Source organism: Ambystoma mexicanum, chromosome 8, assembly GCF_040938575.1.
Source record: "Ambystoma mexicanum isolate Mex_15411 chromosome 8, UKY_AmexF1_1, whole genome shotgun sequence".
NCBI lineage: Eukaryota > Metazoa > Chordata > Amphibia > Caudata > Ambystomatidae > Ambystoma > Ambystoma mexicanum.
In genome coordinates this window covers 709,673,663-709,698,240 of record NC_090929.1, presented here as the reverse complement: position 1 = coordinate 709,698,240, position 24,578 = coordinate 709,673,663, and the positions used below count along the sequence as shown (strand labels likewise).

The 24,578-nt window shown below is 44.4% G+C and overlaps 1 protein-coding gene across 1 annotated transcript in view; it reads left to right on the top strand.

Moving 5' to 3' along the window:
* The window catches only part of LOC138472472 (testican-2-like), a 159,363-nt gene that overhangs the window by 123,069 nt on the left and 11,716 nt on the right, over positions 1–24,578 (top strand). The window contains exons 7-9 of the mRNA XM_069610677.1: positions 17,255–17,473; positions 21,408–21,470; positions 24,441–24,578. Coding sequence (XP_069466778.1) covers positions 17,255–17,473; positions 21,408–21,470; positions 24,441–24,578 — 420 coding nt within the window. The remainder of the gene's footprint in view (positions 1–17,254; positions 17,474–21,407; positions 21,471–24,440) is intronic.

Below are 24,578 nucleotides of genomic sequence, written 5' to 3'. Positions count from 1 at the left end.
AAGGCTGAGGGGTATTGTGAGGTTGCAGGGGGTGTCCCCCCACATATATAGGGGGTAAAAGGGGTAAAAAAGAATTCTGTCTTTTGGGATTCAAATTATTTTTTTTCAGTATTCATATAGATCTAAGGAACTGACTAGTTAACTCCCTCCCCTGCGCCTTCACTCTCTATACCTCTCTGCAAGTCAGGGAGACAGAGACTCCTCCCATCCTCTTCAATAGCCGAATGTTTAGGGTGATTACATCGCATCTATTTGTTCCTAGGAGAATTGGTCGAATTATTTTTTTACAGGTTGATTTTGCTGCATATATATGTGGGGGAGACCCTCCGCCGCCCCCCCAATTCCCTATAAGAATTATTTCCCTAAAGCACCGCCCACATATATATGCAGCAAAATTAGTGAAAACATCTGTGACAAATTCTCCTGCGACCGAATAGGCTGCACAGTAATCTGCCAATCCTATAGCCGAATCTCTATTTCATAGCCTGGGTAATTGGCATCCTAGATGATCTTGAGAAAGTGTGTAGACGTATCCCCTGTTCCCAGGAGCTGCAGGCATGGCTATTGCACTGAGCCATATTTCTTCATCGGGCATGTAATCTTTCATGGTCATGATTTGTCAGGGTGGGTATCTTGCCAGACAAGTGCTTCACCGGTGGGGCTCTAGCTTGAATATTGGCTTTCTTTGGAACTTTGGACACTCAGAGCCTTCCTATTACTAAGTTTCAGTACAGAGTGCCCATAGTATTGTTTAGCTCTGGAGTAAGCCAACGACTGTACACTAACTTGGAGGATGCTACTTCCTATAGCAAGCACTTGACACGACTGGGAGGGACTGGAAGTCTCATTAACCCACAACTGAAGCTTGACACAGTTCCAGAGATTCGACACAAAGTATGCACAGGGTGCTTAAAAGATTCCAGGTTGCTAGCAGTCCAAGCAGAACACTCAGACTTCAGAAGAAGGTGGAAGTCCGAAAATCTATTCAATTTACTGAAGTAGTAAAATAGAAGTAAATGAAGAACAGACAATTCTTTTTTTTTTATTTTAAAACTTTATTTATTACGGTTGACATTGCAACAGAGAAAACAAGCAGAATATAGATAGACTGTGAGTATACATTACGCGTATAAATGCCAGAGGTAAATTATATAGAACAATAAAGCAGCAGTTCAGGGTGCAGTAGCTAGAGATACAGGTAAAAAAAAGTGACATTCAAAGCATACAGGTTACGCAGAGTTGGGCACCGGAGAGATTCGGCCGCTCGCATCATCTTCGGTATCCGAGGACAAGGAAGAAATATAAGAGCGGAATGGGATCCAGATGTTTCTGGGTCAAGCCACTATTGATTGTAGGAGTGACCAACGTTAATCGGTATCGGAGGCCCAGGTGACAGCCCGGAGCCACTGAGTATGTGTGGGGGCGCCAGGGCGAAGCCAAAGTAGTAGGATACAACAGGTCGCCAGTAGCAGACATAGACCAGCCAACTTCCTGGAGTCACGGCCGAGCTGGGGAAGCTCGTGAAAAAGACATGTCAATGGGAAGGGGTGATAGTGCAATCCAACATTTCGGATATCGTAGTGCATACCTCCTCCCGAAATAGGAAGAGGCGCGGGCAGGACCACACAATATGTATATAGTTTGCGTTGTCTGATCCACATCTGGGGCATGTATGTGGATGGTCTTTTGACATACGATGTAGTCTGATCGGGGTGTAGTGGAATCTCTGGAGTACCTTAAATTGGATCAATTTAAATCATGAATTAAATGAGAATTCATGGGTGCGGGCACACATGCGGTCCAAGCATTGGTCTGTGATCTCAACACCCACATCCCTACTCCAGGACTCCCTACATTTATCGAATGGGGAGGCTATTCTACTCTGAAGGATGGTGTACAATCTAGAGCCTTTTCCCTTAAATGTTGTGGTATGCAGAATTTCTGATAATAAGAACAAGAACTTATTAGTTAAGCATTGGAATAAATATGCTAATCAATCTTTGGATGAAATAACAAGGATGCTGCATGTAATAAAATGTGATTGATTTAATGGATAAATGCAAGAGGCAGTGTTAAAAAAACAAGTTCCTAAAGCCCTTGCTATGAGTTCAATGGTATTCTGTGGCTGCTTATGGAAATCTGAGGGCTTGCACAGATTATGAGTTTACTGCTGTTAATAACTACTGGAGTGGGCAGAGCCTACAGTGATTCCGTATGGGAATTCAGGACCAACACGGACACCCTTTCACAGCCAGCATGCTGCATTTTAGAAATGCTGCATGTCATGTTTGTAAAATATGCAAAGAAATGTGCTTCCGTCCCTGTTTGTGGGATGGGAATTAGGACTGGACTGGCCCCCGGACACCAGGGGTTTCCCTGGTAGGCCTCGGGGACATAGCGCCTCTTCTTGGGGAAAGGACACATAATCAAATCATGTGGGAACTTGACATCAGGCCAGCCATCCTGAGTGAGGTGCGCAGATGATTCTGCCTGTGGACTTGGCCTTGCAGTAGCGCATTGTGGGGGGTACCGCCAGGCATAAAAAATGCATGTGCCCCGCAGGTTCAGCCTCGGCCGTGCAGTACTCTTGCGATGACGAGCTGCCTCAACATATTCAGCAGATAGCAGCAGCATATTGATCTTAGCGACCTTCTGAGTGCTGTAACTGCAGGCTTGGAAAGGTAAATGTGGAGACGTCGCGAGATCTCGGAGCGTGATCTCGCGAGATCTCAGGGCTGACGAGATCGCGAGGACCCGCACTCTCGGCAGAACGTTGGCGGAGCGCCAGTGAAGCGGTCCGCTCTAGCGCTGCACCTGATAAGGAGACCTCATTACTACAAGTCACCAAGGGCTATGGAGCCTGGCTTCCAGGAGCGTAAATCCAATGCCATAGGAGGCCTCATGGGTGCCCTGGAAGCCTACAGCATGCCATCAATGTGCACACCCTGCATCCAGTGAAGTAACTGGGAGGCCCCTGACTGCAATTGTGAGTACTGCTTCTGGCCCATACATGGACAATAAGATATCCGCCTTTTGTAACTTTCCATTAAATACAGTTTGAAGCACTGCAGGCATCCTGTCATTCTTTAAGACCACTACAGTAAGGATTGACTGCGGCACGCTTTTCCTCTTTTTGTTTCTTTTGGTGCTTGTCATGCTTAGCAACACTTTTCGTTTGGTATTGTCTCTGCCTGTGTCTCCTCTCTCCCCCTCTGATTCTGCATCTTCCTGCCAGTTCTCTCTCATTTTGTCTTCCCGTCTGAGCCAATTTGGGCTATGTCTCACCTCTCTACACACCCTCCCTTCCTCCCTGGCTACCTCTCTCATCACTCTCTCTATAAGTTCTCCAGATTTCTACCTTCCATTCTGTCTCGTTTGTCTCTCCGTTTCTGCCACCTTCGCTTTGCCTTCTCTCTCCAGTCTTCACTCGCAGGTTCCCATCTGCTCCTCGCCTCTCTGTCCTCTTTCACCCTCCCATTCTGTTTCTTCTAGTCCAGCTCTCTCTCATTGTGTCTTCCCGGCTGGCTCCGGCTGTGTCGCTCCTCTCTGCACACCCTCCCTTCCACCCTAGCTGTCTCTCTCGTCACTCTCTCTGAAAGTCTCCAGATGTCTGCCTTCCATTTTGTCTCGTTTGTCTCTCTGCGCTTCTGCCACCTAAGAGACATTGAAGATACGATTTCCCTAATCTTTAGAGTTTGGTGAATACAACCTATTCATTAGTGTAATTATAGCTGTTCCAAGTCAGTGTATGGGATTCAATGATCACTATTATTAGTACTATGCTTCCCCAGGAAATCTTTTACATTTAAGTTATTGCATTTCAATATTTTGCCAAGGCAATAAATACATTGAAATAGAGGGATATAAAGTTAATAATTACATTAACGCCTAGGTTAACGTGCCTTTAGTTGTGGATGAGCGTAGGCCAGGCTAGATTGGGCCTGGAACCTCTGTGCAATGATGGTGTATAGTTACTGACAGTAAACACTGCTGTAAGGGCAGCTTCAGTGCAAGCTCCTGCAGAAGGAGTGATTGCCTAGAATCACACCATTATTTTTGTGGAAGGCCGGTGCCATGATTAAAGCCCTGCTCGCCAGGTACCACAATCAGCATATTAGCGAGTGTACCACATCTCCTACACAGATATAAATGATGAAATAGCCTGTTGCATCCTTAGTGACCGTACAGATGATTCAAGTGGCACCTGGAGAAAGGTTTCCAGACATTCATGTGAAAGGAATGAATGAGCTCTGTTAGATCGGCTTGTATTCCTGTGTGTGCAGACTTGAGAATGGAGTGCTTTGCCATGCAGTGAAGAACATTTTGACTCTGTATCAAATGTGGATGGGTGCTACATTATCCATCCATATCCATCCATCTCCCCACACACCCACTCATCCATACATCAATACAACCAACCACGCATATGCACACCCATCATTCAACCAACACACCCACCCATCCATCAATCCATATCCGTCCATATCCATCCATCCTCCCAGCCATCCAACCACCCACACACCCATCCATCCAGCCATCCATGCATACGCACACCCATCCATTCATCCATCCAAACACCCACCCACCCATCCGCCCATCCATTCATATCCATGCATTCACCCACACAACCATTCATCCATCGATACAACCATGCATGCATACGCACACCCATTCATCCACCCATTCATCCATCCATCCATCCATCCATCCAATTGGTAAGATAGTTTTACATATAATGGACTTGGATTGGAGTGTGCGATTAGTGTTACATTGTACCTGTTAAGAAATCCCACCAGGAACCCCTAATGTGGAGTGATCTTCAGCCGGGGGTGCAGGCCCTGATAATAGGGAAGGTGAGATGACACTCTGGTATTGCAGTCAGTATGGATGTCACATGACAGTTCACGCTGGAATGATTAAGTTGGGCTGAGTAAATTGGTGCAGCTAATCCCTGTGTGTTTCATGAGTTGACAGTGGTGGTGTGAGAACTAAAGTGCTGGAGCTCAAGAGAGCTTGATGGAAGCCAGTGTCTCCTGTGCAGTCTGTGCAATAAACAGGAAAGAGAGGTCCCCCAGAGATACATTTGGCTGGGGCCTGTTGGCCTCTGGGTTCTCCCAGACTCAGTTGACAAAGCACTCAGGGGATTTACACAAAGTGTAGCATGCAACTGAATGCGGCCACTACGCATTGAAGTGTCAATAGCTGTGTACATCAGCGCAGCTGAAGAGCAAGAAGAAAGGAGGGATCTGTAAAAAGGACCATGTAAATCTGAAGAGTGACCACCACCCCTCAGAGGGAGGTAAGAGAACACCTATGTCCATTTAGGTTTCAGAGGGGCAGCTGACAGCGGTCTCTAGTGTCACTGGAATATTTCTGATTATGGAATGGCTTCCATATTTGGAGGATGTATTTGTGATCTTGGAGCTGACAATGGAATTGTTTGTAATTGTTTATTGATGTTGTCCCTGTCTTCAGATTAAGGTGTGGAAAAAAATAAATAGAAAATCACAGTATCCACCAGATAACCAAACAAACCGTACAGGACTTTACATTGTGAATATTAGCCGGTGTCACAATTAAATAGAATTGTGAAATTAGCTTGCGTCACATCTAGACCGGACTGTGAATATTAGCTGGTGCCACTATCCGATATAATTGTGAAATTATATTGCATCACATCTAGACAGGATTATGGAGATATTCACGTGCCACATCTAGAAAGAATTTGGAAATTATCATGCATCATATCTAGAGATGCCACTAACCAACCCATTACACATCTCACCCTTCAGAATACACCTCTCAAACTCTAACCTAACACAACCACACCTCAGAAGCACCCAAGCAGCATGCACTTCACTACACTGCAACAACAAAACAAATCACACATAGTCTCGCACAACAGAACACAACAGCCACCAACCGAATAGCACACCTAAACTCAGTGAACGGTGTCAATCGAACTGCTCTCTTGCACTTTTCCCACTCGGTCCTACGAACTCACCCCACTCCCTTCCCCTTGCAGATCTGCCAGAGTGCCAAGGGACCACTCGGGTGGTGATAGTGCGCAGTACAAATGTCCTTTAACATTAACATTAACATATACGATTTAGCAGAAGCTGAGATGCTGATGAAGGCACCAGAAATACATACTCTGTCACTCACTCTGTCACTCCAGGAGGCCACAGTCCACTACATGGATGTGTGGCCATCTGTCCCGGTGACACAGTGCATATCGGAAGTCTCCTGTGGCGAATCTACAAGAATCACGTGAGTCAAAGATACAGCTGGCCTTTCGTTTTATTGCTACAAACAGATTAAATTATGGCAGCCATCTCTTTAAGAGCCTGTGCAGTCCCAATAATAGCGGGGCAGCCTACGAGTGGCCTGTTGGTGACCTGGTGGAATTAAGTATGTGACGGAATGTCTTTAGTGCTTTGGTGTGTGTGTGTGCATATGGGTTTAAGGCTACCGTGACGTGATAACGTCACGGCAATGGCAAATTAAGAGGAAGCCCATGCCGCAAGCGGACATTGTGGTGCGGGACCTCAGAACAACAGACCTGTGTCTGACTGTCATTCATACCACAGGAGGCGCCCTGTACCCGGACACAGATGTGCACCCCCCCTCCGCATAACATTGGCGATGAAGAGGTCATCTGGTCGAGTCATTAACGTATTAGGAATACATATAGGAAAGCAGCAGTTCACACTGCAAGTTTTCCCTGAGGCAAAACACACAGTGATGATCCTGCTATGCACTATGCAGCAAAGAGCATGATAATACAGACATTGCAGATGGCCACATTTCCAAACCCCTTTGGGATGTGCTAGCACTTTCCTTTTCTAAAAGGAGAAAAAGCATTATACGTGAAAGGGGGGAAAATGTTAACCCTTGCCCTTATGTTGAGGGAAACAGTATGCAGAAAATTTGAACTCAAAATCATGCATTGACTGCATGCAGTATTGTTGGAATGCCGTACGAGGTAAATATCTGCTGACCCTTAATTAATCTGACATTAAAGACAGGCAGTATATAAAGTTCCTGATTTTTAAATGCCTAACCAGTCACACCTTACTCACAATGGGCCACCAAGTAGTGATGCACCACTTCTAAAGTCTGTAAAGCTTTACCTGTGGGAATCGCTCCAGGTCAATTCATGCCTCTCCATGGAGCCACTTCCTCTCTTTATATTCTCCTGGAAAGTGCTCTAAAGCAGCCACAAGGTAGTGTGCGCATTTTACAAAAACTGTAAATAAATGTTGGCCTACTCCATACTGGGAAATGATATGCAGGTTGCAGCACATTTATTATTTGCCTGCTGTATACCTATCTTCTGTAAAGTGTGGCTCCTGGTTGCTGGATATGCATGGGGATTGGCAGTTATCATGCATACGTGTACCTTTTGCCTGCAGTTGTGCAAATCCACCCTATCTCAGGCTGCAGTGTCACCCAATATCAGCGCAGACACTAAAAATCAGTAATCCATACTGCCAAAGGCATCCTCTCTACAATGGGAGGGCCAACAGCCTTAAATATCTTACTCCCTCCAAGACTTCCAAAGGGTACCCTACTCTATGGTTACCACAAACTATGGTTTAATGTTCTTTGAGATGGTGCTTGCTTCTTCATACTGGGGGAATATGACTCCAAATTCCAATGCAAAAAAAACAGCTCAATCAAAATAAATGCACTTTGTCGGAAAAGCAAGTTTATTGCATGCTGTCAGCCAGTATGGGTTAGTCAGCCTTGTGAAGCTGAAAACAAACAGTTCCTTCCAGTGCCCAACAAAGTTGCAGCTTTCATACACATTGAACAATTTATATAATCACACATATTTTGTTACAAAGTCATCCCTCAAAATCCCATTGGCTTACATTGTACAAGGAAATCGAATCCCCTTACGTTATCAAACCCCAATGGACACATTGACAAAACACAATCCTCTTCCCCACATGTTTATTTCCATAAACAATCATAATATTCTAAAAATAATCTCCTTATTATCTAAAAACAATTCAATTTATGACTTTTCCTATTTGGCCGAAAATCCTCAACCCAGTATGTAATGTGCAAGGCTTTTACAAGAACACTTCAAACAACAGGAGGGGGAAAAACAAACAATCATGTTTTTGATCAGGCAGAAAACATCTTATTGTCTCAGATGCACTGGGATTCCATTTTTACTTCTCCTGCATTCCTTAACGTTACCTTACTTGTGACTACCATCTCAGATCATACAGCCTGCAGCACACATCCTGCTTATCTTCCTAAGAACCCAAACGAAACCCATAAAACACTGGCAAACTCTACCCTTCAGCACACATTCCTTCGGTTCTATGAACTAAACCCAGTTCGACTCACCATTTGGCCGGATTTAACAACAAGACTCCTTGCTACCAGGAAGATGTGTTCCCCATATCCACAAGCCCATCTAGTTGTGAACTCATGACCCCATGGCACTTCATTTAATCTTCATCTCAAGTAACCATTTGATGCTATCGCCAGCTGCCCAAATGTGGTTTGCTTCATTACTCCTTCCTTAGCCTGGTTATTCAACCCTTCAGGCCATACAAAGTTCAACTCCGTAAACCAAACTCTCCACAGCCTACACAAAACCCTGCTATGGGGGAACAGTGATCTGCAATATTTCCATGTACTTGCAACAAACCCCATATTCCCCTAATATACCAGAACAAGCCTCCCATCTAAACCACTATCGAATCCCACATGTACATTGTTCAGGAATACAGCACACCTCACAGTGGTTTTTCCATCCTGGACTTCTCTTTCTTGCATGCATAAAGCACCTCAATTTCCACTCTAAGCACTGCACGTTGTAGACTGCATAATTACATTGTGTCCCCATAAATTCTATTATGTTGCTTCGTGATGAAAATCTAAAATGTATCCAAACTAAACACAAAGTAACACTTATAGTAAAATGTATCTCAATCCATTTACCTAAGCTGAATACATATTAAATTGCAACATCTCGTCAATATCACATCTAACCTAGCCACAAACACTGTTCTAATATGACATGCACAACGTGAATCTATTGCCTACATTGGGAGATGAAGCGCACATCCCAACAAATACTCATGTTCTCTGTACCTCTCACTCCCTTTCACTCCTCCTCTCCCTGGTCTTTGCCTCCTTACTTTTTACTTATTTCACCTCCTAATTCCTCTCTCGTCCTCCTCCCTTCTCCTCTCACACCTTCTCCTCTCCCTTCCTAGTCACTCTGGTTTCCTCCCTCCTATTCCCCCTTCTATTCTCATTTCCTACTATCTCCAGTCTCATAGCTCCCTGGTGTTCGCTCTCTGCCTCTCTTTCTCTCTCTCTCTCCCTCTCTCTCTCTCTCTCTCTCTCTCCCTCTCTTTCCCTCTCTTTCTCTCGTTCCTCTCTCTTTCATTCCACCTCTTTCCTCCACTCTCCTTCTGATCTTCTCACACTCCTCTCCATCCTACCTCTATTGCTTCCCTCCTCACCCACAACAACTCTTCCCGCTCTGCAACATTTCGATCTACAACACCAGCCTCTCCCTTCTCTCTACCTTTCTCTTCCACTCTCTTGTTACAATTCTCATCTCTCTCACACCCTTACTCTCTCCTTCACCCTCTCCGTCTACCCCTCTTCTACCTCTCACACCCCACTCTACTACCATTCTCTGACATATACTCTCACAATCACAGCTTCACTCTCTCCACTGGGTACCAGTCTCTCACATACAATGCGTTACCTGCACTCCTAGCCAACTCCTCTACAGATTCCTCAGCACTGCGCTCCACCTTCTGTCCTCCTCCTAGTCTCTCTATCCACCTCCACGCATCATGACCTCACCCGAACATCATTTTCTTTGCATCATTCCTCTGGGTTTTTCAAACCATGATTCCCTGATTCTGTCTGACTCCCCCACCCCACTCCTCTATTGGTCTCATCTTTCAAATGGCACTGAGGGCCAATTTAAAGCTGTCTTTTCCCCTGGGGTTGGGAATATCATAGTGCAATGTCACAAAATACCCACTAATGCCACCCCTAGTGGCATACCTTTTTTAATAGTCTCGAGATTTTCATCCACTGATTGTCGGGTTGGTGTTGTGCTCCATTTGGGCTGCGATGAGTAATGCTGCTCTTCTATGACAGGCGTTGGTATGTTGTGAATCTGCTTGGAGGTTGTTGATTTTCCCCAGCGGTCTGCTGGGTTTGGTTGGTGTGCACGTGCATGATTGTCCAGGTAGTTTTGAAATAAAGAAAAAAGAACTCGGTACAGATTTTCCCCTGACCCTGTCACAGTAGTCACATTTTCAAGGTAAATTAGCTGTGTACAGTAATAATATGGTTTCAGCCTGCAGGAAGGAACGATTGACCTGTCATGTGCAGGAAGAATGAATCCAGTGTGGACTGTCATTCACTTAGGAAGGATGCGTTTGTGTGATAAGCTCTTTTGGAAAGCATGAGTGAAGGGGATTCATCGAGCCCCATTGACTGTCACCCATAAGATTGATGGACTCTAGACGTACACTTTGGAAAGAGTTTTGTCACTTGTAGGGGGTGGGGTTTGGAGATTTGCTCATGGACAGACTACCATTCACATGTAGTGGTGGATGGATTGTGGGGATTGTCCCCTGTAAAAACACTACATTTAACATGTAAGATGTATAGATTCTGCTCCTTGTTCCAATGAAAAAGTATTGCATTTCACCTGTTACTTTCTGGGCATTTTCTCCTGCAAAGAAACATGTTTCCTGTAGTTGGTTTTCAGATCCCATTAAGAAAGTATTACCTGTTACCTGGAAAATGTGATTATTTTATGGATCAAGGGAAAGAGATTCTGTCCCCAATTGGACTGGGATTTTTTTAAGGGACAAAAACAACTTTTCCCCTATAGGAAGTAGGCGTTCTGAGTGTTCACCCATGGACAAAGAGCCTCTCAAATATAGAGATGATGTGTTCGTGAGATTTGCTGATGGCCCAAGAACCCTTACCTGTAGGCAGATTGGGCTCAGGGGATCATCACAAGGAAAGAAAACCTGCCATTAAAAAGTGAAACATGCCAGTAAGAGCTATATAAGCACACATTATTGTTGTTTATGTTTATTGAATTTATATAGCGCTTTAAGCCAAAGCGCTTTACGATATAACAACAGGTACAAAGTGAGAGAAGCATATTTACAAACATGAACCGGTGATTAGAACAATAAGTAGAACTATTTACAAAGGGGGGGGAGGCGGGAGGGTAGGGGAGGGGTAGGTGATGGGAGTTACAGTGTAGGATTTGAGGCAGGAGGAGAGGGGGTGGGGGGGAGGGGGAGTGAAGGGGGATTTTGTGATTTAGGAAGATTTGGTTCTGGTGACTAGCAAAGGGGTGGCAAGCCAGTTACCTATAGTAGGATTCGTTCTCGAGAGTGGACTGAGGATAATCAGTTAGTTACTTGTGGGAGGCATAGGTTTTGGGGATTCACCAGAGACACAGCCATTGGTCACCTGCAGAAAGATTCTGGGGATTTTGCAAGTGATCTGGAACCTGTGAGGACGAACTGGGAGAGTGGCTGTAAATGTAATGACTCAAGTTGAAAACCCTGTACAGCCAGTCATGGTTAGGGACTGGCTCAATGCCCCTGCAAAATACCCCTAGTATATACATGAGTAGCTCCGAACAAGCTCAAGGTGAGATCTCATCCAAAGACCAGGTGCACACCCAATTTCCACACATATCCCCTTTAATCAATCTGCTTCCCATCAGTAGGACACCTCCCTCCACCCCTCACTCTCTCTGAAGTTTGTCCTGCTGTACTGCCCGGCCACCTCTTCCTATGACCCCTCTTTCATGAGCCATCAGAATAGCTCTCCATGCACTTCTCCCGTCCAATCTATTGGAGCGGTTAGCGTCTAATTATAGAAGCACTTTATTATCCTAACAGCCTTGCTTTATTAGCTGACTGCTCATTAGAGCTGTGAGCAGTTTATGGGCTATGGGTTTAGGGAGACCCTGGGAGAAACATGTGAAATGAAGATAAGTGCAGCCATACTGAAGAGAAGACCGTAGTCTGTGAGAAGCCCCAAAGCATCTGTTTTTTCCCATAATTTCCCTTAACACTTTCCAAGCTGGAGGGCTGCTCGGCTCAGGCAGTGCTTTGTAGTGTTAAGAATTGCAGGCCATTTTCTTTCAACTCGAGAATGAGTTGATATGGGTGGGCTGTGACCATGGATTGAGATTAATTCTCATGTATTCATTCTCTCAGTCTTATTCCCTCTCCCACTAATTTTCTCTCATGCTCTGTCCCCCCCTCTCTCTCTCTGCATCAACACACCTGCAGACAGTGATGACGATACTGCCCAGCTCACAAACATGTGTATACACTATACCTGGGTTAGGGTGACACAACGACAGGGCAATGTACAGCATGTTGTGATTTGAGTTTGGAAGGCCTTGAATGCTGCAGTCCGCTGCAGTAGTCAAGTTCTAAGTAGTACAGTCATCATATGTCAGATGTAGGCAGCAACATATTGAAAGGACCATGAGTGGTTTGGACAGTCTCATCAGCATGGCTGTGTTATTGCCAGGTCAGCACAGGACTCAAATTAAAATCTGTTTGTCAGTGGTGTAACACAAAATGATGGGATGTGGCCTGTAAATTCTGCTGAGGGATTCCCCGAAGTTCCTCGAAGAAGCACATGCTGCATGACAGATTCCCAAGCCGACCGGGGCCATCATGCATGTGCAATGCGAGTGATGAGATGATAATGCTGCAAGAGGGGCACTCCATGCCCTGCCCTAGGTGAAACATACTAGCCAACAGTGTGCACAGCCAGTAACGTTAATATGCGTATGTCCAATGGCAGAGGCAGCTTGGGCATTGGGGGAACAGGAGTGGGTACTGGTATTGTAAACGATATCCTGTCATTTTATTGCAAACAAAACGGAGTGTTAAATTTCAGAGCGGACCATAACACAAAAAAACAGTGCAAACATTAATTAAATAAATAAAGGGTAGTGGGGTAAGGGGTTAAAATGGTTTGGGATGGGGTTAGGGTGGTGTTAGAAGGTAAAAAAACAGGGGTTTTGGGGGACACCCCTCTCCAATTTAAAAAAAAACAGTGTTTTGTCCTCAATGAAATTTACCACTCTGTACTTGTGGTCGGTAAGATCACATATAACCTTGTAAACGATTCAAGGTCAGTTGTGGCAGGCAAATATTTTTAGTGGTGGGGCATTAATATCTCCCACAAATGAGTGCAAGCTGTACAAGCATAGTGTGGGGAGTCTTAAATGATGTAGGGTGATAATCCCTCAAGAACATATTACAAATAATGTGTTTAACAACACCATTTTTGAGAAAAGGGGAGTAAAAAGCCATACAATTTACAATTGGTTCTGTATCGTAACACATACACAAATCCTGTAGAGGGGACGTTAAGTGGGGCTCTAACTAGGGGTGTGCCCCGAACAATAAATCATAAAACCCTGCAAATATATACTTTGGCTCATGCAGCATGGTCTCGGTGGTCTGGTTTGCATCCAGTATTTAGCACGGGGGGTCTTGGAATATCAACTTAAAGTGCCCTGCGCCCAATATTAATGATGTGTCGCATGCCCGTGAAGGTACAGAGATTTACTTCCCCCGTGCAGCCCATGTGCGAAAGTCCTTTGGATATTCTGGTTTGCATTCAGTCTGCATTTTGTAAATAAAACTCTCTGGCCGAGTGTGTAAATAAATCGCTGTCCTTAAATAAAGCACTCTCAGCCTTAATATATATAAAAATGCAGCCAGACTCTTTTTTAAGAGCAGTAACCTTAGCTTGCATGCAAGTTTCAATTTTTACAAAACAAGAGTGCAAAACGAAAACTCTGTTTTGTAGAAATATGTAAAAGCCCCCTGAAAATGACATTCAGAATGCAATTGAGCGCGGGATCCCTGTGCTAAACGCAGGCAGATTACATAGGAATCAATCCATTAGCTTTAGGTTTGCATGACAATCTCATTCAGGCATAAACCTAGGCAGTTTTGCAGGCGTAGCGGGTATGAGGATGTGGAACAGTGTTTCCCACACTTGTCTCCTACTCTGCCTGCGCAAACAAGGTTTTCAAAATGCCCCAGAGTGTAAAACAAGTTTAAAGACTGGCATAAGCCTTGCATGTCCTATTTTGACACTTATTTTGCAACAACCCAGCTTTTAAAATGAGCCCCAATAAGTAAAGCAGTTTTAAGTCAACTTTGAGAATGGGACAAGTAGCAATTTATGCATATATTGAGCTACGTAAGACTGCTCTAGAACTGCTTATGGCAGCTGGACTCGAACCCCCTACTAGAGAAAATGACAGTGAATTATTGAGAAAGCTGAATTCTAAAAGAGCTGGCTGGGCTGGAATGACATTGGAGCCCTTGTCTACTAAGAAATGGTATTATAACTACGCTCGACAGAGTTTTGAGCCAGGGCCCCCTGTAGTTATTTATTGAAGGCTTGACTTTAAAAGATACATATTGTATTCGCGATTTATTATTTTAAATACATTTGAATGTACTGGAGCGTGGACTAGTATACCGCCTGAACAAAGCTTGTGTTGCATGTGTCATAAGGATGGTGAAACAGACTCTCACTCGCTATTATTGGAAAGGTTACACTCGATGTGTCTGCCCCCCCCCCCCATACCATTTCCACTGATCAGTTCTGGGCCTGTAGTTATTCTGCGGAATCCTTGGTAATAGCAGAATCAAACCATATAGTCTGGCTGCAGACTTTCACAGTGGGTAAAAACCACAGAAGAGGTTATCATGCCATGTTCATTCGGGAGAGGGGCACCTGCTACCTTTTCTGCATTTTTGTAAGGAATTTGGGGTTGGTAGCCCTAAGTTACCTGGGGGAACCCAGAGGTGGACCCCTTGATCACTGTGCTCAGAGAGGCCCAGCTCCATCTCACTGATGAGGCCCAACAAGGCTGAAACACGTGTATGGGGTTGCTGTTGGTACTCTTGTTCAAAGGAGGTTCGCCTGGCATTTCGGTGCTGGACTGCCCTTGTGGGCGGGACAAAGACTAATATGCAAATGGATATTCCTCCTTTGTGAAAAGTACAGTGAGCTAAAAGCGATGGCTGCGGACACTCAAAGTGGCTAAAAACCACAGAACAGGTTATCATACCATGTTCGTTCGAGAGAGGGGCGCCTGCTACCTTGTCTACAGGACTTCCACAATGTTGGATGCTGCTGTGTTGGCAATGATCCTTTATGGAAGAAGGTGGAGGAGGAGCAGGATGATTAGGGCCATGATTGTCCATCCATGCACATCGCTATTTGGAATGCCAGACCAGGAGGTGTATGCAAGGTACAGATTCCCTGCCCATGTCATTCTAGACCTTGTTATGGAGTGGGAGATTGAACTTGCATCACCCACCATTTGCTCCCATGCACTTACACCCCTGGGTCCTAACAGCCTTACAGGCCCAGACGTTTTTCCAGACAGCTTGCTATGGTTTGCGACTTTGAAAAACAAAGCTACAAGGTGCATTGTAAGACAAGTTCACAACAGGGATACTCTTATCAACCCCCGCTCCCTCATGAACAGCTTTCATTCTGAGCATAAACAATGGGATACAGCTGCAAGCAGCAGTCCTTTTAGCTACACACCTGCTCATGAAGTGAGGCGGAACTCTGCCGCCATTTTGCCACTTTGTCTTGAAATTCAACAAATGTGTCCTCGAGGAGCAACGGGGAGGGGAAATTACATATCTCTGGGGTGGTGGAATGCTTTGAATCACGGCAGCACCCTGCAGGCTCCCGCACTATAATCTCCACACCCTGTAATTTTGTCAGATTGTTGTCCATCAAAGGAAACAGGCAGGCAGGAGATGTGCCTTATTTGCGAGCTATGCAGGGGCATGTATGAAAATGCTAGAAATGAGGCCCTTCACACAGATGTGTGGATTTTTCTGGACAGGATATTTTCCAGAGTAGCTCCTCCTAACTAGCTGAGGGTAGGAGTAGGTGGTAATGACAGTGGGATTTGGAGCGCTCAAACCTGACAGCGCTAAATTATATGGCAAACCTGTGGTATTAATGGCGGCCCCAGCCATCTTGCTCTCTGCGTTGAAGATATAATCCAATATCACCTCTGCTGTTCTTGTCTCTGTATCCAGATATGAAGTATCTGCTTCGGCCATTTCCCGCACACCCGCTTACCCCCATCCTGCCCTTCCTCCCTCCTTCCCACAATCACACTGCCCCAATGGTTTCAGTGCCAGCAATATATACTTCTTCAACTTCTTCCAAAAAAACATAGGCCTGGAGTCAGAGTTACAAGACAGAGCCAAGGACCGCTCAAGGATGTTCAAGCATAAATAAAAATATGAAGGAAGGTTTCAGCAAACTGGGGCAAAGAGGGATTTTTGGGTGCTGTGTTGCATCCACAGTTAATTGCAGTAAAATCAGGCAACCACATTTCATCCCTTACAGATAACTTTCGCTCACCCATGATGAGCTGCCCTCACCGTACACCAATGAGGGAGCAGCTCTTGGTGTGCCAGTTTTCTGGAAAGGCCTATCAGAAGACAGCAATTAGCCTATAATATGTCAATTGTTTAGGAATGTGCAGACTGGTCCCAGATAATGGAAACTTAGATGCTAATATCTTTCTCCTGAGTAGTTTAGATGCCTCCCTTGCTGCTGGACGACACATGGTTAAAAGATAAGCGATTTGCAGTGGCCTGCAGTGGTTTGATGCACAATAAACAGCTAAAGGATTCAGCGATGGCAGCCACTAGAACAAGCTGTTTGTCTTGTGCCTGAACATTTTTCCTCTGCAATCTATTTCATAGCTATTATTATCTCAGTCACACGAGGATATTCAAACACTGTTTTCTCAGAAAACAATGTTAAGTAAAGAATGCTTTTTTGCATACATGTTGAGGTCTCAACATGTTTGTGACAGTAATCCCTGCATTAATGCAACTTTAGCACAACAGAAAACCTGCTATTGGAGTTTAAGCCCTACCCACAGGAGAAAGGTTGGTCTTTTAGTCCATCCAATTGTGCTGTTTGGTGGTATCTCACTGCGCAAAAGAGTGCTAAGGTGCGGCCGTAGTTGGGTAAATGTCATTTTTCAATGCAGTGGTCCCTGGAGTATTATTGCGTTTTCTCTTGCTCGCTGATTGGTCTTTGCTTGTACAGCAATATATAAAGCCTTCTAAATGTTCTTTCTGTCATTCCTTCCCTTTCCCTTCTGCCTATGCGTCCCATCTGCCCTCTCCTGCAGTATTGGACAAGAACCTCGTGGCCAGTTGCAAGGATTCCATTGGCTGGATGTTTTCCAAGCTGGACACAAACAGTGACCTCTTCCTGGACCAAACAGAGTTGTCGTCCATCAACCTGGACAAGTATGAGATTTGCATCCGGCCCTTCTTCAACTCCTGTGACACCTACAAGGACGGGCAGGTCTCCACAGCGGAGTGGTGCTTCTGTTTCTGGAGAGAGAGTACGTGAGAGACCCGCACATTCAGTTCATCTTTACTATGATCGGATGCCCTGCTTGCTATGATATTACTATGATCGGATGCCCTGCTTGCTATGATATTACTATGATCGGATGCCCTGCTTGCTATGATATTACTATGATCGGATGCCCTGCTTGCTATGATATTACTATGATCGGATGCACTGCTTGCTATGATATTACTATGATCGGATGCCCTGCTTGCTTGCTATGATATTACTATGATCGGATGCCCTGCTTGTATTACTATGATCGGATGCCCTGCTTGCTATGATATTACTATGATCGGATGCCCTGCTTGCTATGATATTACTATGATCGGATGCACTGCTTGCTATGATATTACTATGATCGGATGCCCTGCTTGCTTGCTATGATATTACTATGATCGGATGCCCTGCTTGTATTACTATGATCGGATGCCCTGCTTGCTATGATATTACTATGATCGGATGCCCTGCTTGCTATGATATTACTATGATCGGATGCACTGCTTGCTATGATATTACTATGATCGGATGCCCTGCTTGCTTGCTATGATATTACTATGATCGGATGCCCTGCTTGTATTACTATGATCGGATGCCCTGCTTGCTATGATATTACTTTGATCGGATGCACTGCTTGCTATGATATTACTTTGATCGGATGCCCTGCTTGCTTGCTATGATATTACTATGATCGGATGCTCTGCTTGCTATGATATTACTATGATCGGATGCCCTGCTTGCTATGATATTACTATGATCGGATGCACTGCTTGCTATGATATTACTATGATCGGATGCCCTGCTTGCTTGCTATGATATTACTATGATCGGATGCCCTGCTTGTATTACTATGATCGGATGCTCTGCTTGCTATGATATTACTATGATCGGATGCACTGCTTGCTATGATATTACTTTGATCGGATGCCCTGCTTGCTATGATATTACTATGATCGGATGCACTGCTTGCTATGATATTACTATGATCGGATGCCCTGCTTGCTATGATATTACTATGATCGGATGCCCTGCTTGCTATGATATTACTATGATCGGATGCCCTGCTTGTATTACTATGATCGGATGCCCTGCTTGCTATGATATTACTATGATCGGATGCACTGCTTGCTATGATATTACTATGATCGGATGCCCTGCTTGCTTGCTATGATATTACTATGATCGGATGCCCTGCTTGCTTGCTATGATATTACTATGATCGGATGCCCTGCTTGCTTGCTATGATATTACTATGATCGGATGCCCTGCTTGTATTACTATGATCGGATGCACTGCTTGCTATGATATTACTATGATCGGATGCCCTGCTTGCTATGATATTACTATGATCGGATGCCCTGCTTGCTATGATATTACTATGATCGGATGCCCTGCTTGCTATGATATTACTATGATCGGATGCACTGCTTGCTATGATATTACTATGATCGGATGCCCTGCTTGCTTGCTATGATATTACTATGATCGGATGCCCTGCTTGCTTGCTATGATATTACTATGATCGGATGCACTGCTTGCTATGATATTACTATGATCGGATGCCCTGCTTGCTATGATATTACTATGATCGGATGCCCTGCTTGTATTACTATGATCGGATGCCCTGCTTGCTATGATATTACTATGATCGGATGCACTGCTTGCTATGATATTACTATGATCGGATGCCCTGCTTGCTATGATATTACTATGATCGGATGCCCTGCTTGCTATGATATTACTTTGATCGGATGCACTGCTTGCTATGATATTACTATGATCGGATGCCCTGCTTGCTATGATATTACTATGATCGGATGCCCTGCTTGCTTGCTATGATATTACTATGATCGGATGCACTGCTTGCTATGGTATTTGAAAATAAATCTATCGCCAATGCTATTTCGCATGCACTATTTAAGGGTGGTGTTAACGCTCAGCTATTGCACCTGTCCATTCAGTCTGAGGTAATGCTAAGGGTGTGGTTGTCCACGATGTAGCGCCACCAGGTTTCTGTTCCTGACGCGGGCAAGAGTTTAAACAAAAATGAATGTTGCAAAAAGCTTTTGGAATTCCTAGAATGTAAATTTGGGTGTCAAAAATGACCAGCACCTGACAAGGATCCAGGGGGGAAAGTCCGCATGGGATGGCACACACCGTCCACACCGTCTCTCAGATTGAGGCCCTCTCTGCTCTGCAATGTGAACCTGGACCCAGAGAGGAAGGGTAAAGACAGTGGTTTAAGTGAGAGGAAGAATCGAGGAGGTGCTCTAGTTAGGGGGCGTGGCCTAAGTGCGGGTAGGCAGGGTGGCGGGGGATGTGGGGAAGAGTGCTTGCAATTGCTTGGATCGCAGGCAGATGGGGCACACTGCTGTCATTCGTTGTGGTGCTCCCAGCTTCTCCTTTGTGTTTCTTAATCACAGGCTCCAATTCCCGCTAGGCATGATGTCTGCGGGGGTCAGAGTCTGCGAATAAGAAACAAAAAGAGAGGCGGGGTGCACCAAAAGGAATGATAGCAGTGCGCCCTGGCGCTCCTTTTGTTTTTCTGTTCGAGTCACCAATCCCCTCACGCAGCCCTTTAACTCACATTAGCTATGTGGTTAAAGATCTGCCTGTGGGGTTGGTGCCTCTGATTAAGAAACAAAAGGAGAGGTGGGAGTGATCCCAGCAAGCAGCCATTTAACCATGTGGCTCTTTGAGGGAAAGGGCTGCCTGAGGGGGTTGGCGTTTATAGGTCTAGTTGGAGGGATCCCCACCAGAGCCTCGGTTCGGGAGCACTTTTTGGAGACTGCCAAACCTCCACCTTGGCTAGCCCCGGCCCACTTACTTAAAGCCCTCAGAAAAAGGAGAAGCAAACACATTGGAAGATGGGGTTCGGCAAGTTGTTACTGCCTGCTACTGTCAAGCTGTAACCCTTGAGTGGATGGCTAACGTTGAAGAGCATTGGTTAATCTGCTTTCATCTCTCACGCAGGGATTGGCCCCCTGTACCTTGCAACTCCTTAGGCATTACAGTTTGGGCGCATTGCACTTTGCAAAGGTGATCCCAAAGTCTAACGACACTTTCAAATACTGAAAACTGATTCTGTGCCTTTGCAAAGGCAGCAACCTTGCGAAGAGCTGACTTTGCAAATGCTTAGTCAACCGGTACATTGTGTCCTCAATTAGGCAACAAAAGGTGCCTCTGAAATGTGTACAGAAAGTAATAAAAACAAATGACTGTCGATAGCAACCGGCATGCTTTTCAACAGTGCAACAGTGAAGGGGAAACAGGGTGGGAGGGGAGGGTTAAAGGAGTGTTAATGTGGGTTATTTATCTTTTAAAACAGTAAAGCAATCATCATCAGCCCCTTTGGTGAATAGCAACAGCCCACAAGTAAATATGTAAATTAGCCCCCAAATGGGCACTCAGATTGCTTCCCATGAGTAGCCATTACAGAAGGAATCTTTGCCACTGTACAGAAATCATTAAATAACAATAATATACTTCATTGTGGAAGCCTGGCATTGTTCTTCAGAGGCTGCATCCTGTCTCTATGGAAACACAGGGACACAGTGTATTGGAGCACTGTGCATGTGTGTGCACACACACACATACCCACACACACAGACACTCGCCGGGGGAGATCTTGACAGACAGAAACAGGTAGATTGTATTTGTTTTGTCTACTTTGTAGTCAAGTGATGCACGAGGAAATATTTGTTCTAAAATTGTTACACACGGGAGACAAGTTGAGTGCTCCTTTGGGGGCAAATTTCCATATACAGCGTTATGCCGTCCATGAAAGTCCTGTTAATGATTAATCAATCAATGTATTCAAAGAGAAGTGATGCACAAGGGCACTCCTTTAAGTTAAAGAGGATCCCAGGCAGCTTTGTTTCAGTATCTCAGCTGTTATATCGCTCTCTCTATTCTATGTGTCACAGAGCCCCCATGCCTCGTGGAGCTTGAGAAGATTCAGATCCAGGAAGCTGCCAAAAAGAAGCCAGGTGAGTTGCGCACCATTTGATGCGCTGTGGCAGGGTGTCAGCTTCAATGGACACTGACAAACCTCTAAGACATTCTATTTCACGCCCATAGACTTGGACTCCAATCGACAACCTCCCCCTAACAGACTCATTCTCCGTCCTTTCAGCCTACACCACACACACCTGCTGGTCAAGTGCACCGTGTAGCTGCCCGGCCACTTGAACAGCCCATCCGATGTCTAAACTCCATGGTTGATCGACCAATCCACCACAGCAGAGGCCACTCATTCATGTACCTCCTGGCTCTCCGCGTTCCCACAGCGGAACTATTGAGCCTTACTACTCCATCTAAATACTTGCCCATTCTTATGTACAACTGCATACCATGCTTTAGAATTGTACAAGCTAGCACATCTTGAGCAGTAGCACTTTCCGTTTTTGTGTTGTTGCTTTTGTTGTGCTATATTGTTATGATAGACCACTTGGGATGCTACTACAATCACTACTGAGAAAACTAATTCATAGGCTTCTATGTAATGCACCTATCAAGCAAACTGTGCCAGCCTTTTGGAAAGATATGATTCAGCCAGACCTTTGGCACACTCAAAAGACTATAAAACTAAAATACACACATTACATACATTACACACACACACACATAGCAACAAACACATGGCAGTGGTGCTTGGTATAAAACACCAAAACCTAACATGCACACACAATCTGTGTACTTCATTCATTATTCTTCAATCAGAAATATGTATTTATTTAATTTCTTTTAAAGTTACAGAGTGTCTTATTAATAAGCACAATTTGATATTGGGGAGTTAAAAACCGAGCACATCAATATATTTCACAAATAAAACGTGTTACATTAAAAAAAATGATAAGTGAAGTAAATAGTAGAACATTTTTTCTAGCATAATGAAGCTATTAGCTAAGAACACAATTTCATCAGTAAATACCAAGCACAGCCCAAGAAATGTGCAGTCGATGCAACTGTGTCCGGGCAAGTGGCAGCTTTAAAAAAAAATGCTAAAGAGTCAGTACCCCGGGTAATCCCATTCAGGTAACATAAGCGGAAACCGTTTTCCCCCATGTCCATTGTGCAGAGGACAGAACAATGCAACATGAATTACAGACTCCACTAGCTTCATACAAAAGAGACATTTGTTTGTGGAATTGTTGCCCCACTTGGAGATGAATTCCATTAGGTATAAAATATTCTACCCGAATTGAGTAAACAACTAACGTTTGCATTGATTAGCCATCTATAATAAAAACAAAATAAATAAATAAATTAACCATCTAAAATAAGACCCCACAACCCCAGGCTGATTTGCATGATAAATATTGGACTCTAAGAGAAATTGAATGGGCTAACACCCATTCATTAAATACAGCTTTAGCAGTTGTACAAATCTCCTTTGGGAAAGCAGTATTTAAATCTCCCAATTTCATTAGATCCAGGGCGCTCAAACATGACTTTATGTGCAAAATCCACTTCCAAGAGGGATCCTCAAGAGAGCTGGCTAGGTCCCCAAGGGCCCGTCTATGGAGGACTAAATCAGGGACCCCATTTAACTGCAGCCAAAACAGAAGGTGCTTAACACCTAATGCATAGAAAATTGGACACAGCCCAATTAAAGGTGTATTAGAACATTGGGGACACCTTTAGGCAGACATAATATTTTCTTTTGCACGAAAGAGTCCACCAGCACATGTCCCCAGAGCTCAGCCCCATATAAAGCTGCAAACCTAGACTGTGCTCTGTCCACTCCAATGGCTGGAGCCATTCGGATTCCACCGACATTTTGAACAAAAAAAAACAATGGACACTGACATTTGGCTCATAATGAATACATCCACTACACTCTGCATGAGTAGAGAAGAACCCACTGGCCATACATCAAATTTCGAAATAATCAAAATATTCACTCTCAAATGAACCCGCCTTCGAGCTTTTTTGATGGCAACTCATAATGAGCATTTCGGCTATATTAACCGCGTTTCCTATCATGTTAATACCATTGAGTGTCTTAGAAATTCATATGACATTGTTTGCTTAAAGTAAATGTCCTATTTTAGAGCCCGCAATACCAAATGCATCGGATTCCAGGCCTTTCATCATGTCGGCTAACCTTTTAACATGTATTAAAAAAGCAGGGGGCTGTATGCACCACTGCCTGACACCGATATTGACCCAGAATGAGACAGTCATTCTTCTCCTGGACTGAACCTAACGTCTGCATTTCTATTATTGTACAAATGTTGGATCATAAATAGAAGGGAATGCGGGTTGCCATTATCCCTTGGGACCCTCCAGAGTTGATGCCATTTTAACATCTATAAAAACTAAATCAGATGAGTTTCTCTAAGGCAGAGCATTTCCCTATCAACATAGAGACTGACAATCTGCTCCAATATTGCCTTGTTTTTCCCAAAACGTTCATGCAGATCAGTAATTACATTTTGGTTAATGGGCCATTTTTCCAGTCTGGCAAGAAGATCTTTCCTGAAAATGTTGGCTAGACAATCAATCATCAAGATAGGACGATACATTGTGACTTTCTTGGCACTAGACTATCTGTTGTAGATGTACCCAACCTTAAGGACAGAGTTATAAAAGGATGTTAGAAAAGTATTCCAAATACATGTAGCTGAAAAAAAAATTTTTTTTGTACTTTACTTGCATGTCCAATTAATCTTTTGCTCTAATCCTATTTCAGTAAGCAACCTCCTCAGATCATTATCTGCCCATGCATTTATTTCCTCTTGACTTGCAGCCCTGTGCAACTTCCCACGGGTTAGCCTCCATAGTCTAATGAAGGAGCGGGGTCATGTGAATAGAGGTTGCTTGTTTACAGATGATGGTGATGTCTTGTGAGACACTATTTTGTAAATTGGAATTGGCTTGAAGTGCTTAGAAGTCTAGGCAGTCAACGTGCAAATGTGTTTGTCACCCTTTGACATGCGCTTTCCGTGTTGCAGGTGTGTTCATCCCCAGCTGTGATGAAGATGGTTACTACAGGAAGATGCAGTGTGACCAAAGCAGCGGGGAGTGCTGGTGTGTTGACCAGCTGGGCGTGGAGCTGACGGGAACGCGTTTGCATGGGAACCCTGACTGCG